Source organism: Colobus angolensis, unplaced genomic scaffold, assembly GCF_000951035.1.
Source record: "Colobus angolensis palliatus isolate OR3802 unplaced genomic scaffold, Cang.pa_1.0 Scaffold87, whole genome shotgun sequence".
Classification (NCBI taxonomy): domain Eukaryota; kingdom Metazoa; phylum Chordata; class Mammalia; order Primates; family Cercopithecidae; genus Colobus; species Colobus angolensis.
Genome location: NW_012122598.1, coordinates 2925754 through 2942117, shown reverse-complemented (window position 1 = coordinate 2942117; position 16364 = coordinate 2925754). Strand labels below are relative to the sequence as shown.

At 48.9% G+C, this 16364-nt stretch overlaps 1 protein-coding gene across 1 annotated transcript; it reads left to right on the top strand.

Annotated features, from left to right (window-relative positions):
* The first annotated feature begins 2130 nt into the window (after positions 1-2130).
* LOC105503680 (keratin, type II cuticular Hb5-like) lies at positions 2131-15385 on the top strand. Its single transcript, XM_011930692.1, is given in 11 exon segments — positions 2131-2209; positions 2521-2796; positions 2799-2971; positions 5571-5779; positions 7509-7569; positions 8616-8711; positions 9355-9519; positions 9741-9866; positions 11479-11690; positions 14469-14500; positions 15234-15385. Coding segments are annotated over 11 exon segments (1581 nt in total).
* The last annotated feature ends 979 nt before the right edge of the window (positions 15386-16364 follow it).

Below are 16364 nucleotides of genomic sequence, written 5' to 3'. Positions count from 1 at the left end.
CTTCTCCCTCCTTTCACTGTCATGTCGCCTAGAGTCTGTTTCCCAGGCAGCTGCCAGAGTGATCATTTAAACAAGTCGGGTCATGTCAGTCCTGTGCACAAAACCTTCCAAGGCTCTACACGGCACTCTGTGTGGGAGCAGATGTCCTTACAACAGCTCGCTGGCCTTCCATGACCTGTGTGGAGACCCCTCATCGCTGTGTCTCTCTGACCATGCCCATACTCACTCCCTCACTCTCACTGCAAAAACCACACCAGCCTCCTTGCTCTTGGTGGGAACACCAGGCCTGTTTGTTCCTACTGTGGGTCTTTGCGCAGGCTCCTTCCTCAGCACGTGTGGCTTGCCCTTACCCCCTTAAAACCTTTGTCTAAACGTCCCCTTCTCAGTGGAGCTTACTCTAACCACAGTTGAAATTGTACCCACTCTTTCTCCCAGCTCTCCTGACTCCCCTTAACCTGTTTCTTTCTTCTTTCTGTAACACTTACCACCATCTAACATATAATTTATTTATCTGAGTTTACCATTCACCTCTCCCACTGTAATGTGAACCCACAGAAATATGTGTTTTTTGTCTATTTTATTTACTGGTATATTCCCAGCTCATCTAAAGGTGACTGGCATATAGTGGGTGCTCAGTAAATGCTGGTTGACTGAAAGAAACAAATAGAGACCAGCACGAGACAGGCCCCTCCAGAGCATCAGCTTTGAATTCTGGTTTCTATTTTGCTTCCCTTGTTTAGTGTGTCCACCATGGAGAAGCCCTCTCACCTTCAGACACACTCAACTCTTCCCCGTGGGTTAGGGTTAGTGTGGGAATTGTCCTTCCGCGGCCAGCAAGCGGTGAGGTAGCCACATGGCCAAAAGAACAAATGGCTGGAGGACGTTGTTTCTTGATAGAGTTCAATTTATAGGGTGCCTCCCCAGGCCTCCTCTGCTGTCTTGGTTCCCCTTGGAGCTCTGTGCTGCAGATGCAGAAACAAGGCCCCCATCTCAGACTGATGCTTCCTGGGGTTGGGCCGGAACCTGCTCCCTCTGCGTCCATCCTTACACTCTGCTCCTAGCATGTGACTCTGTCCTGTGTGTCTTTCTCTTGTGAGGAATGTGTGCATGTATGCATGTGTGTGTATGTAGATGTGTATGCGTGTGCATGTGTGTGAGAGAAAGGGACCAGGAAGACTCCTACTCTCTCCTGAGGTGTTTGGCTCTTTTCTTGTGCCCCTCCCGAAGCCTGTTTCTCTGAGAGAGAGTTCCAGAAGATTTTTTTTATTCTTGTCCTCACGCACAGAGAGCTCTACTCAAGGGCCTGGGGCTGAGGCAGTTTGGCATAATTGCCTCCAGACTGCTGCTGTGCTGTATAAAAAGGTAGGCACTTTCCCCATTAAGTCCCATTTCCATCCTGTTCTTGGTGTGACACAGAAAGTGCCCTACAGGATGGGGTGGGAGACAGGGGTGGGCAGTCCCTGGCCGAGGGCCCTGCTTTGTGAAGGATCTCATGCACTGCTTAATTTCTCTAGGAATTAGGGTTATGCTGTGCCTGGAGACTCTGCACCCCCGCCTCTGTTCTCCCTAAAGACGTTGCCATCCTCTCGGACCTGACTTTGGTCTTGCTTCCTCTGTGACTCTTTGGCCAGCTATAAGTGACCTTCCTAGGAAGGCTAAGAATATGCTATCTGTGCCCCTTACCTGGTCATCTTTCCTTCTCTGGCTTTGACACTTCCCTGCCTCTGTCTCACCAGTGAGGTCAGGTTCTTCACAGGCAAACTGTCCACCTAGCTTTATTTCCCCCAGCCTGTAGTTGAGGGCCTGTTCTGGTGGGACCTTGCCTGCCAAATGAAGGCACCTGCTCCAGGCCGGCTCCTGAGGCCAGTGACTGGGCCTGGCACATAGTGGAGGGTCAGTCAGTATTTGTGGACTAGATAAAGATGCTCTGCAGATATTGGCCACTCCCTCCTGAACACACCTGGTATGTACTACTTGCTAGAGGGGATATAAAGGTGAATAGACATGACTTCTGCCTTCAAGGGGAGGCAACACGAAGTCCAATGGCTACCCTATAAGACGAATTGTAGCTAACAGCAATCATAGGGGAAGGCTTGAAGGGTTTGCCCCACAAGTGCCTAATCTGAAAGGATGGGCTGGGTGGGACCTTCGTGGGACATAGGACCCTTGGAGTTTCAAGAATGTGCTGGCCCAAGCCTTGACTTGCCTGGTGGGTTGAAGATTCCTGGTCCTCTCACAGGTTGGAGGGGAGTTAGGGGCTTGATAGATGTGTCTAGGCCTGCGAGGTTGGAATGGCAGGGGCAGATTTATTGGGATGCAGGGTCTCTTTGATATGCCTATTAAAAGAGACAGGTTTCAGTTTCCCTTGTGATCTGCCTAGTGGGAGATTCCCATGCTCATAAATGGCATTAATAACGTTCTCTGCCTTTTATGTTGTCAGGAGGCCTGTCCCCTGCCCAATAAAAGGCGGGAGCAATAACAGGCCTCCAGTGTGAGACCATGTCATCCTTCAATCCTCAGACCAGGGGACTGTCCTGCAGAGCAGAGGCAAGGCGAGCCAATCCTACCGCATCAGCTCTGGCTGCAGGGTCAAGAACTTTAGCTCCCGCTCTGCCATTGTGTCCAAGCCTGGGGATCACAGCTGTGTCAGTGCCACGGCCCATCATGGGGGCAGTCCTGGGGGACTAGGCTACAGGCGCCTGGGAGGCTTTGGCAGTCAGATCCTGTGTAAAGTGTGGTCTCCCCGGATTGCGGTGAGTTGTGGATGGCTCCTACACAGCAGAGGCAGGTTTGGCTATGGGCAGGGGGCCTTTGTAAGCTCAGACCGCCCCGCATCACATCTGTCACCATCAACGAGAGCCTCCTCATACCCCTCAACCTAGAGATCGACCCCAATGCCCAGTGTGTGAAGCAGGAGGAGAAGGAGCAGATCAAGTGTCTCAACAACAAGTTTGCTGCCTTCATTGACAAGGTGGGTCTGTGTGTTGTTTCCTGGGACTGTGGCTTAGGAAGGGGAAAGGGACTTGGAATCTGACGATGGGGTGGTTCAAATTATCCTGCCACTGACTAGCATGTGGCCTTGAGAACATAGCTGAATCAGGGTCTTTCAAATGTTGCCATGTGAGTCAAATGCAATAATGAATCTGAAACCACCAGACAGAACAGGAGGGTTTGCTGCTGCCACTCACAGGCAAGCAGCAAACATGATGTGTGTGTGCTGTCCATCTTCCTGATATCACCAGCACACAGTAGGAAGGTGTGGGCAGAGCAGGCAGCTCTGCTTAGGCATGTCTCACCTCCCCATTAGAGAAGATGCTGCCGTCCCTAGCGTGGAGCAGGAGCCAGGATGCAGAGGGGTAAGAGGATCCTTTCCTGCTCCTCCTTGGAGGGGACATGATAGGAAGGCTGTGAACCCTTAAAACTTCTATCCGAGGCACTTTATACCCTGAAGCACATGCATAGATTAAAGGCAGTGAGTTGAGAAACTTAAAGCATGGTCTGGAGAGAGGCTGTTGAATTGAACTTTTCTGATGCTGCAATTTCAGAGTCCTCCTGGTTGAGTGTATAGCTCTGGTTTCCTTTAACCTAATGATGCCCTCCCTAGGAGCTCACAGTCTTTGGGGGAGGGCAGCCACCAAAGTTTAAAGGAGGAGAAGCTCATTTTCCAGGGCTGAATGGTGTGCATATCTACATCCTGGGACTGCATAAGAAGGCACAAACCAAGGCGATGGGTGGCTGGAAGTTCTGCTCTCAGATCAACGCTACATCAGAAAAGGGCATATCTGCACACAGAGGTGCTGGGCGTCCATTGTTAACATACCGCTGGTTGTCCAGATTACTCTTCCCTTCCATTGGCACAAAGAAGCTGACCATAGAGTTAGGCAGGTTATTCATTGCACAAGGACACCTAGTAAGAGCAGGGGAGGTTGGAATCCAGCCCAGGCTTTGCTGGCAGAACCGTGCGCCCTGGCAAGGGGCTGGAGGCATCTTTTCCTAATTTGCTCAAAAGCACAGGGAGAGCCCTGAGAGTGCAGGCTCAAAGGGGTCTCTGCATGTGGCCTTTTGGGCATAACCCATGAATGCTGCTCTCTCTGTTGAGAGGCGTCAGTTCTGGGTCTGGAGAGAGGAACTTATACCGTGGCATCAGGCTGGCTTTCCCCTCCCTTGGTGTTGCTGATGGCCACCCTCCTCCCTTCAGCCTTCTTCCTGCAGGCTCCAAACTGCATTGTGCTCCAGACTACAAAGTGCATTGATATGGTGGGTTTAAACCTGCCAGAGGGCTGTCCCATGACCTGGTTCTGCATGTTAAAACCCAAGGCAGATGCCTTTTGGATAATCAGAGTTTTGGGTCCTTGTCCCACAAGCATGGACAGTCAGACAGTTGAGGGTTTGTACCAGGCTTGTACTCCCAAAAGGTTAGGGTTGGAGAAGAAATCACCTGCTTTAGGTCTGGTAACTGCAGACCTCAACGGGGGCGGTCACATGAATGAAGCCAAACTTGAGAGGCGTGCCCACCTAGAAGGGCCGTAGCCACTGCTCACGCCAGCCATAGGCCTACCTAGCCTTGCCAGAACTTCTGGTATGTCAAGAGGGTCAGAGAGATCCAGATTCTTACTTGAAACCACTCAGTTATTAAATGTTGGCAACTAATCAGATCTCTATAAAACAGTGTGCAAGCCAAGTAAGACATATCTGTGGGCCTGATAGGGCCTGCAGCTGCCAGTGTATCACAGCTAATGTATTCCTCCTGTCTTGTTTTACAATGAAATTCAGTGAGAATGAGGCGAAGTGGTGTGGTTGGTGACAGAGTTAGAGTGAGAGGTCTCCTAATTCCTGGCCTGGGATCCCCCATCCTGGGCTTCAGTGCCCCAGCATCAGAGTGAGGAAAAGTCATGGTGTGTACATTTTAAAATTGCTGTTGTACAAATGCCCACAAACTTAGCAGCTTAAAACAACACAAATTTACTACCTCAAAGACTGATGTTAAGGTGTCATCAGGGCTGCATTTCTTTTTGGAGGCCCCAGGGAAGCATCTGGTTCCAGGGACATTCAGGCTTTTGGCAGAATTGAGGTCCTTGTGGTTGCAGGATTGAGGTCCCTGTTCTCTTGCTGGCTGGCTGCTGGAGGTTGTTCTCAGCTTCAAGAGGCTGTCCATATTCTTTGGCTTGTGGCACCCTCTTCCTCCATCTTCAAAGCCAGCAATAGCGAGTTGAGTCCTTCTCATGTTTCAAATCCTTCTAGTGCAGGCATCTTTGCAGGGGATTATTATTTGCCTACTATGCATAGTATGAAGTATGTCTGCAGGATCAGATGTTAATTTCATTCTGTGTAGAATAAATGAATGTTTATAGTGTGCTTTTTCTAGGAGGGGGGATGGGTGGAGGGAAGTTACTTGGGGACTACTTGTGACCTGCACTTTCAGACTTTGCCAATAATTTGGCCTCCTGGGGAAGGTCACAGGCTGCTGCAGGGCAGGGGCCATCCTTAAGGGCAGAAAGAGCTCTGGGGGACCAGGCAAACCCTACCCTCAGGCTTCCCCCTCAGTCTCTTTCCTCCTTCCTGAATGGCAGGTGCACTTCCTGGAGCAGCAGAACAAACTGCTGGAGACCAAGCTGCAGTTCTACCAGAACCGTGAGTGCTGCGAGAGCAACCTGGAGCCCCTGTTCCAGGGCTACATTGCGACTCTGCGGCGGGAGGCCGAGTGCATGGAGGCTGACAGCGGCAGGCTGGCCTCAGAGCTCAACTGCACGCAGGAGGTTCTGCAGGGCTGCAAGAAGAAGTGAGCATGACAGGGCTGGGATGGTTCTAGGCAGTGGAGTCGGTCTTAGCTGAGACCACACAACTCCTCCAGAAGTCGAGATCGCTGAAGGCCAGGGTTGTCCTGACGAGCTATCAGACACTTCTGCTTTACCCATCTGCTTTGTCTCATGTCAGCTCCTAGCTCTTGTAGCCCTGTGCTGGGGGCTGGGAAAATATTTATAGAGAAGAAGAGTTCCCAGTCTGGGAGGGATGAGACACACATCAGGGCACAGACTGACGCGGAGATGAAGAGACAGAAACAAATGAAAACAGGAGAAGCAAGGCCAGCAGGGCTGGAGAGGAGGAGCCCGCGGCAGTCAGAGCTAGGACGGGGGAAAAGTGAAAGGCTCTGGAGAGATATCCGAAAATGAACTGGCTGAAGCCATTCCAAGTATCTGACGAACTTGGACTCTTCCTTTATTTATTCTGCAGATAAACCATCAGGTTCTTGTTCTGCAAGGCTCCACAATTCAAATACCAATATAAATCTGGGTTTTTCTGAGTTGTTTGGCTTGTCCATTACCTAGTCTAAACTCACTGGATCACTGTACTTACCTTGTAGATACAGAGTGAAGGGTGATTTTGACCTTAATCAATCCTGGTAATTCTAACCCTTCTTGGGATTCTTGGAAGTTCAGGTTTTACCATCTGGCTGGACCCAGCAGTGGGTCCTCACTTCCTTTGGGGTGAAGCAAATGTAGACACAATCCTCAGTGTGCAGGCATCAAGGTCTGTCTCCCACTCTGGGGGTGTGTGGGCTGGTAATTATAGAGCTGAGTGCTTACTGTAGCCCCAAATGACCGTGTAATTCAAAAGTTATGAAAACAGGCCGGGCGCAGTGGCTCACGCCTGTAATCCCAGCACTTTGGGAGGCCGAGGTAGGTGGATCACCTGAGGTCAGGAGTTCAAGACCAGCCCGGCCAATGTGATGAAACCCTGTCTCTACTAACAATACAAAACAAATTTAGCTGGGTGTGGTGGTGGACGCCTGTAATCCCAGCTACTCGGGAGGCTGAGGCAGGAGAATCGCTTGAACCCGGGAGTTGTGGTTGCAGTGAGCTGAGATTGTGCCATTGCACTCCAACCTGGGCAACAAGAGTGAAACTTCGTTTCAAAAAAAAAAAAAAGTTATGAAAACCATGCTCTGGGAACTCTGGTCTTCCTGGTGGGGGCAGGGCTGCTCCGGGGCTGTAGTCTCACAGGCAAGAGGAAGAGGGCTGGGCTGATGGAGGAGGGTGGGGGAATGGCTTGAACAAGAAGTTGCTTCTAGGAATTCAAGTCCTTGGATATTGGGGCAGAGGGAATAAAACCTCATGCGGGTGGCTTCATAGAGTTCTATGTTTTCTACAGTGTAGAATTTAAAGACTCTGTGGAACATCGGTCTGTTTTTAAATAATTCCACAAATGTTTACCGAGTGCCTCACTGCACCTCAGGTGATTTAGACCAAGATACAAAGAGATTAAATGACTTGCCTCGGGTTTTGCAGCAACTTCAGTTAAGCTGGGACCAGATACCAGGGACCTGGACTTCAAGTCCAGTGTCCTTCCAATGGGTTCTTTGTGGCTAGGAAATAGAAGTCCAGAGAGGCCAAGCCTCTTCTCCAAAGGCACAGAGAAAGGAGAAAACCAGGGAGTTTGGCACACCTGGGCTCTGGCCTGGCCAGGTCCTCAGTCCCAGGGGCCTTTCCACCTGGCTTGTCTCTCCTCAGGTATGAAGAAGAGCTGGTCCTCAGGGCCACAGCTGGGAACGAGTTCGTGATGCTGAAGAAGGTGAGTGACTGTTCTCACATGGGAAGGATTAAATCCTGGACACTGGATGCTCTGATGCTGTGGGCCCTGTCAGGTTCCCATTAGCCCAATTGTTGGTGTTAAGGCACTGGAGCCCCTGGCACAAGAAGGTGGGTTTGGCCGCAGAAGCCACCTTGGAGCCTATGCAGGAACCCAGACGGTGCCAATGGCGGCTTCATAAAAAGAAAACTTCATCATGCTCCTGCTTGGCTTTTTTTAAACTACCGGATTGGCTGAAATGTTCAATTTTAATTCTGTGTTGCTCTCTTGCGGGCATTGCCTCCCCCTGTTATCCCAGACTAGGGGGCTGGTTCTCAGCTTGTTAATGATTTAAAAGTGTGGCCATCATTCAGCACAACTGGTGATGATGGAAAAGCCCAGAGAAATAAAACTGTGAATGATTTCCCTTTTGTTTCATGTTGCTGAGTGAAAGCACATGTGAATGTTCTTTAACAAGCAATTGCTTGCTTGCCAGCCTCCTTTTTTGTGAGTACCACAGAGTGGAGAGGGGGCTGGTGACAGATCTGCCAATAAAGCCTTGGCCTTCCTCCCAGGCAGGAGAGTCAGCTATTTGAGTGCTGGGTGTTTCCTGACCTGGGCTCTGAGGACAATCTACAGAGAGGCTCTGTGATTGTCACATGCTTGTGCTCTGTGGGTCAGTCTGGCTGGGAGGCAGCAGCCTGACGTTCTGGGCCATGGCATCAGGCTTCCTTCTTTGGCAAGGTCCTCAGCTCTGGAGGGGGTCAGACCTCTTTCCACTTCATTTCCACAGGTGGTCTCTTTTATGCAATGGGAGGTAATGTCATTGGCAGATAACAAAGGATCTGTCTCTTCTAGGGGGTCCCTGAAGGTGAAGATGAGAAGTCTAGGTTAGACTTGTAAGTGCAGGGTGGCTGGGCAGGGGCAGGCCAGAGGCAGAGAGGTGGGCCAGGAGGTGGTCTCAGGGCCCACTGAGGAGTGCCAAGGCTCAGGGGCACAGCAAGGGGGACAAAGGTCACTTCCCATCCTCTCGTGTCTGTCTCCACCAGGATGTAGACTGCGCCTATCTGCACAAGGCGGACCTGGAGGCCAACGTGGAGCCGCTGAGGGAGGAGCCAGTCTTCCTGCAGTCCCCCTACGAGGAGGTAAATCTCTCCCCCTCTTTGGAAGAGCAAGTGAGAGAGGGGGCAGGGGAGGGTTTCCTCTGAGTGTGGCCTGTCCTGGTTCCTGGGTTCTAGGGAAAACTGTACATTCTTGACTTTCCTAGGCTCGGATATTTTCCCTTCTGTGACCAGAGGGGATTTTTATCTTGTTCGGGTGGAAGTGGGTGATGCCCTTCCTTTAAGATGATTTGAAAGAATGTGGTTAATTCCCACGTCGTGAAGTGGAGATCTGACAATTAATTTGTTAATTCAGGTAGTGTAAAAACCCAAGCAGGTAATCCAGGCCTCTACCTCTGGCCACGATCTGGCTGATTAGATTTGTGCACAGAGCTACAGCTGATCTGGATTATTCAGGCTCCAAGGCGGGGTGGCCCAGGGTGGCGGCATGCACATAAATCCAGCCCTGTCGATCCCTGTATTAGTAGAATTCCACGTTACATTGCTTCGAGGCCAAGGTCCCAATTCCAGCCTTTTCCTCTTAGAACTACAGTTTTAAAATTTTCCTGACTTGCTGGTAGTTTTCTAATTTCAGAGTTGGGACTTCTTTTTTTTTTTTTTAATTTCCTGAGGAGATAGGATCAGAAGGGGATTTGGAGTTGAGGGCACTGGTTGCTGTCTCCTACAGGAAATCCACCTCTCTCAATCACAAATCTCTGACACTTCTGTAGTGGTGAAGATGGACAACAGCCAGGAGCTCAACATGGACTTGGTTGTGGCCGAGATCAAGGCTCAGTATGATGATATTGCCAGTCGCAGCCGGGCGGAGGCCGACACCTGGTACCAAACCAAGGTAGTCTGGAGGGCAGAACTGCCCCACTGAGAGAGGAGGAGAGCTGTGAGCCTCGAGTTTCTCTGGGAAACACACTTCTGCACTCTAGAGGGGCTGCCACTGAGGTCCCGGGTAGAGCAGGGCCAGAAGGCAGGAGAGCTGCGGAACAGCAGGCTGGCTGATTGGGTCGGGAACAGCAGCTGCTAGCCATTGTTTCTGCGTGTTTGCCTCTCAACCCATAGTGCGACGAGGTGAAGGCCACAGTCACCCAGCAGGGTGAGAACCTCTGCAGAACCAAGGATGAGCTCAACGAGCTGAACTGCATGATCCAGAGGCTGACGGCAGAGGTGGAGAACGCCAAGCAGCAGGTTGGGGGGCGCCGAGACCCCACTCCATACACCTGCCACTTCTTGTCTGGTTCCTGCTTCCCTCCTATCTTCAGGGACTGCTATCATCTTTGGAGAGGCGTGTTTTTGAACTGTGCCAGAGTACACTACTATAATCAGCATGCAAGGGCTCATGTTCCAACACTTGCTATTACCAAACTTCCAAATTCTTGTGGATCTGATAGGTGTAAACTGGCACCTAATTGTTATTCTAATTTTCATTTCTTTATTAAGCAGTGATAGGAAATCTTTCCCCATACACTTACTAGTTATTTGTATTCCCCTTCTAAGAACTGTCTACTCATGTATCTGCCCATTTTTCTACTGTAGCTCCCTTCTTTTTCCTTGGTGATTTGCAGTATTCCTTTGTCCATTCTATCTGGATTGTAAGTCTTCGTCAGTACACATGTTGCAATTAACTTTCCCTCAGTCTATCACTTGTCTGTTTGTCCTTTGTTGAACCCAAATCTTTAACCTGGATGTGCCCAAATCCATTTTAAGTTCTTCCTTTAATGGTTTAGACTTAGAAGGTTTTGAGGTAATAGAGGTAGTCTCTTAAATTTCTCCCCCGTATTAGTTTTATAGTTTTACCTCTTGCATTTAGGTCTGTGATCCATCTGAACTTTATTTTATTTTTTTTTGTATACACAGTGAGTAGGGTTCTAAATTAACTTTTCTACATATTGTAAGAAAATAGATTATGTAATCCATCCTTTCACCACTGATTTGTAATACTACCTCCAGCATAACACTGAGCTCCCACACACGGCTGGCTCAGTCTCTGTCTTCTCCCTTCTAAGTTGCTGTTCTTCATCACTGTGCAGGATGTATCACTAGTAATTTGTTGTGGTTAAGAGCTGAGTAGTGAAACATGCGAATGGTTTACTTTTTAGATGTGAAATTAGAGAAGATTCGAAGTTGTCCCCGTAATAATAATGCTTTTGTTCATTTGATTCTGATATGCTTTCTTAAGTGGGGTGAAGGGAGGGGCAGTAGTTAGCGTGTTGATAATTGTTGCACATGGAGCTTCTTTCAGCAAGATGATCCCAGCAGGCCAAAGAGTGAGACCCTGCACAGTGGCCTTTGAATACCTGAGCTTGGCGCTAATTAATTGCATAGCTTAGGGCAAGTCACAGCCTTTTGGAGTCTTAATTTCTTCATTTGCATAATGGGAATAATAATGCCTGTTGTGGCAAGCTTGCAGATTAACTTTGAAGGTCAAATAAGATAACATCTATGAAAGTGCCTTGTAAATGAGCAACAGTATATACAAGTATAAGGTAATATCACTAATAATGATCATTCCTATTTTAGTGCTAACATTTCCTCCCTCTAATGGCTCACCTGCCAAACTCAAGTCAGTTTTATGATACAGTGTACAAAAATGAAGGAAAAAAAAATCCAAATGGGCCATGTCCCTGCCTAGTTAATTTTCCATTGATGTATTTCTTTTAAATAGTATTACGTTCAAAAGTTAACCATCTTGAATGGAGATAAAATAGGATGACCAAGGCCACTTGAGACCCACCAGAGTCCCCACAACCTGCACCCTTTTCAAACTCCTTCCCTTCTGTCCATCCCCACAGCGCTGCAGCTGGAGGCCATGGTGGCCCAGTCTGAGCAGCAGGGTGAGGCAGCCCTCAGCAATGCCCTCTGCAAGCTGGCTGAGCTGGAGGGTGCCCTGCAGAAGGCCAAGTAGGACATGGCCTGCCTGCTCAAGGAGTACCAGGAGGTGATGAATTCCAAGCTGGGCCTGGACGTGGAGATCGCCACTTATCGCAAACTCCTGGAGGACGAGGGGATCCGGTGAGGATGGGGGCTCCAGGGTCCCTTCACGTCCCTACTCAGAGCTGGACTGAAATCCTCCAGGAAGAGAGTGTTCAAACTGGGAAAGACTCTAGAAATCATGGACTCCAACCATGTCCACACTTTGCAGATAGGGAAACTGACACCAGAGAGGGGAAGGGGCTTGCCTAAGAGCACAGCCAGTTAATGGCTCAGCTAAAATGTACGGGTCTCCGGGCTGGCCACTGATGCTCTTCTCCCTCCTGCACAGCCCCTCGGGCTGGAACCTGAAGCTCATTCCAAGGCCACTACTTTACCCTCTTGGCTAAAACGTTTCTGTAATCAGCTTCAGTGGGTTCTTAAAGCTGGAATCATTCAGAAAATTAGTTAAAGGCCATTTGATTTGGGATGTGAAAAGAATCCTATCAGCCTAGATAGCCTGGTGTTCAGGACCAGGGAATAGAAATGAGCAGCACAAGTTCTGTCCTTGCAAAGGAAGACAAGACAGACATACATCAGTCCTCCAGGGCCTGGGGTTAGTGGCCCAGGGAAGCTGTCGGAGAAGGAGGCTGCCTTCTCAACAGCTGAGGAGAAGCTGTGCTGACAATTTGAGCCAAGAATTGAGGGAAGGTGAAGCCAGCGTAGGGCAGAGTGATGTGTATTTACACCTGGGATGGTTGTGTGGGCCTCTGGACTTGGGACGGCCACATCATTAGAGCTTCTAGCTGGGTCCCTTCAGGGTGGGGAGGATGGACTGGGTAGTAGAGTATAGAGGTGAAGAGCACAGGCCATGAGCTCACTCTGGGTTCAAATCCCAGTTCCACCACTTATTAGTATGTGACCTCTTTATACCTCAGTGTCTTCAGCTGTAAAACAGATAATCACAAAATCCACCTCGTAAGGCTGTTGCAGGATTAAGTGAGTTTTAATGGAACATAGCAAGCCCCAGTGGGAGGAGGTGATTGTCATGAGATGATGGTCAGACCAGGCTGCCCCCGTGGAGAGGGAACTCATAGGCCTGGTCGGCTTTAGAAACCTTCCATGAAGCGGCACTGAGGGCAGCCTGGCCACGCTGCTGGACTTGCTCCATGCTTGACTCAAGCACACACACTTTTCTGTCAGCTTCCTCGGGGCTCTGGGTGAAGTCACAGGAGTTCTCTCTGCATTCGGACACTTAAGGCCCCAACCCACTCACTAGCGTTCAGTGAGCAGCTGGCACTTGCACTGATTTTCATTATGATACTAATAATGAATGGATTAATATATCAGAATTATTAGTACATATCCCCAATGCATGTGATTTTAAAGTTGATTTAGCATATTGTGCTATGTGTACTGTGGCCATTGACCTTTTAAGAGACTGCCTCCTCTTGGCATTTAAAACATTTAATTTAATTACATTAAGTAATGCTCATTGCTGCTAACACAGAAAATAAGAAAACAAAAGCATCCAGAGCCACTCAACTCAGAGATAGCTGTCGCCAGCATTGTGGTTCGACAGGCACCACCACGGGCACTGTGGGTTCCTTGAAAGGGCACAGTCCTAAGGCTGTGGCAATGCCGGACTGAGTGGCAGGAAACTGAGCCAGATGCATACATCCTCACTCAAAAGATGAGTGAAGATGTGTTTTGAGCTGGGCAGAATGAGGCAGGGTAGAGCTTTCCTGGGGAAAAAGGTTTGAAGTGGGAAGCTACAAAAAGGGAGACAGAACAGAAAGTGCAGAGGTGTGAGGGAGGAGGGAGTGTTTATAAAAAGCTCACTGCAGTGGCATAAATGTCTCATCATAAATGATATAGACATATTTTTTGAGACAGAGTCTCACTCTGTCGCCCAGGCTGGAGTGCAGTGGTGCAATCTTGGCTCACTGCAACCTCCTCCTCCTGGATTCGAGTGATTCTCCTGCCTCAGCCTCCCAAGTAGCTGAGACTACAAGTACCTGCCGCCATGCCTGGCTAATTTTTATATTTTTAGTAGAAGCAGTGTTTCGCCATGTTGGCCAGGCTAGTCTCGAATTCCTGGGCTCAAGTGATCCACCTGCCTCTGTCTCCCAAGGTGCTGGGATTACAAAAATGAGATGTTTATAATGTTGGTAGCACACATATTGGATTTCCTTACTATGTGCCCGTCTGCATTTTAGGCACTTTCCATGGGGAACTCAATCAAACTTTACAATAATCCTTTCAGACGGGTATTATCATCCCCATTTTATGCTGGGGAAATTGAGGCACAGAAAGGTTAAGCGACCTGCCCAAGGTCACCCTGTTAGTAAGCGGCACAGCCAGATTTAAGTCCAGGTAGCCTGGCTTGAGAGTCCAGGCTCTTAACCACACCATACTCTTCTTCAGCCTCCCTCTGCATTGAATGAAATAAGGTAGATGTCTGGAGTATCATTTAATATCCTGGGATAAAAATGAATCTGTTTGTGTAATAGGCAAGTTTTTCCTGCTCAGAGACATCTAACTAGGTAGCAGCAGCTTCCATCACCACTTTGGCTTTGCTGGCATTTCTAGCCAAGGGACCAGGAGGGTGCGCCCCTCATCTCTACTCCTCAGTTCACCAAATTCCATGGCTGAAAGCCAAACACGGCATAAACTGGCCTTTTGGATCGTGGAACCTAACATACTCCTGTCCTTTTGGGATCCCAGCAAGCAGGACCAACACTGATGCTGTCTGCAGCAGGTGGGTAGCCTGCCCCTGCCTCTTAGGGCCCCTCCCCTCTTTCAGCATGGAGGAGAACAGGTTTGGTGCAAAAGCAGAGGAACTCAGCACTAACTGTACACTCTCTCCTCTCCCCGCAGGCTGTGTGAAGGCGTGGGCTCAGTCAATATCTGTAAGTTGGGTGTGTGTGGGCATGGCTCTCTGGGGTGTCAGTAATCTTAGTATTAGATTGCATCTAACTGATGACCAAGCCTCTGTCTATGGAGTGATAGGCCAGGGACTCCTAAGCTGATGTCTCTGGGGTCCAGACAAACTGATGACCTCAAATATTTGACCATATATGGATCCACCTGGAACATCCATGAAGTCTAAGTTAATGAATGGGGCAAATTCTGAACCCCTATTTGGTTCTGCAAAAGTAGCTTAAGCCTTTTTGTTACACACAGAATACTACTCAAGTGGTATCATGTTCTAGTAAGAAAAAAATGTTAGGTTTATATTCTGATCATGTGGGTCTCTGCAGGCAACTTGTAAATCTCTATCTAGTAATCCAATGTACACACAGCCTCTGGGCCAGGTGTCTGATTCCCATCCTTCCATTCCCCTCACCTCTCTAGCAATCATATTTCTAGATGACTCCTCTACTGTGATCTATCAGTTTTTGCTCAAAGATTGTATGAACACCTCTCAACATCAGCCTGGTCCAAGTAGAGTTCAGTGTGCAATTTGCTAACCACACTCCTGAAGAAGCAGATGGCAATGGGTTCAGGTTTGCCTGTAGTTTAAAAAGACTCATGTTGCTGGTCCCTCAGAGAAGGAAGAGAATTAATCATTGATTCTAAAGGATTCTGGGTCATAACATGTCTGAGATGGAAGAGAATTCTGACCTGTGTCTCTGTCCGCAGGTGTGAGCCGTTCCCAGGGTGGTGTGGTCTGCGGGGACCTGGACTCCGCTGCCTCCCTTGGCTCAGAGGGTGTGGCCATCAGCAGTGGTGCACTGTGTTCCCCCTCTGTGGTGGGGGCCTGCTCCAGTGCCCGATCTGTGCGGTTTTCGTAGAGGGCGTGGGACTGTGGACTGATGGGGCAGTGTGGGTTGGGGAGTGGAAATCTTTTCTCCTGCATGCCCAAATGTCAGTTCAGTAATTTCTCCTTACAGAGAACCCAGAACTAACTCTCCTGTTTCCTTCTTATTGGAGTTAGCGATTTACTCTTTGGGTGTAAACCCTGGGTTTGACGTTATTTTCACTTCCATTTCTTCTCCCCCTCCCTGTGGTCCAGGAAAGAAATAGAAAGGTTTTTTTGATATAAATTTTTCAGTCATTGTCTTCCCCAATTAACTTCGGCTAACAGATGTTTGTTAAGTCCTGAGTGTGCCAGATCCTCTTGGAAAGGAGCCAGTTAGAGTGTGGAAACATCTCTGTGCTTTGCCCTTGGATGAGAGGGTCTCCAGATGCTGCCTCAGCATGGAGGGACAGTGGGATTGTGGAGCTGGGCCCCTCACTTGCTCTGAGAGATTGTATATTCCCAGAGTCCCCCAACTATTCGTATGTCCAGATTGAAAGACTGACGGAGGCTAATCAGCTGGGTTTATACTGTTGGTTGCCTGCAAGTTCATTGTATTTGCATGATTCCTGTATGGCTCCTTCTTTCTTTTGGTGTGCTTGATTAAATATCAATGGCAAAAGACTTTTTCTTAGGTACCAAATTAATGCCTGCCTCCTTCATTAAAAGCCCTGACTGTCTTGGTGCATCTCACAATGTGGTCCACGGACCACCACCTGCATCAGAATCCCTGTGGGGTAGTTGCTAAATGTGCAGATCCTGGACTCCATCTGGAACTCTCAATCAAAAGTTCTAGAGATGAGCCCAGGAATCTGTATTTTAACAAACTTCCAGGTGATTCCTAGAAGAACTAAAGCTTGAAAACCACAGATTTATGTTGGTAGAGGGAAGAGGAGGGTCAAATAATTCCGGCCATGGAAGTAACTGTCCCTCTGATTCTCACCGGATCGGTCTAGCCCCTTTGCATTTCTCCT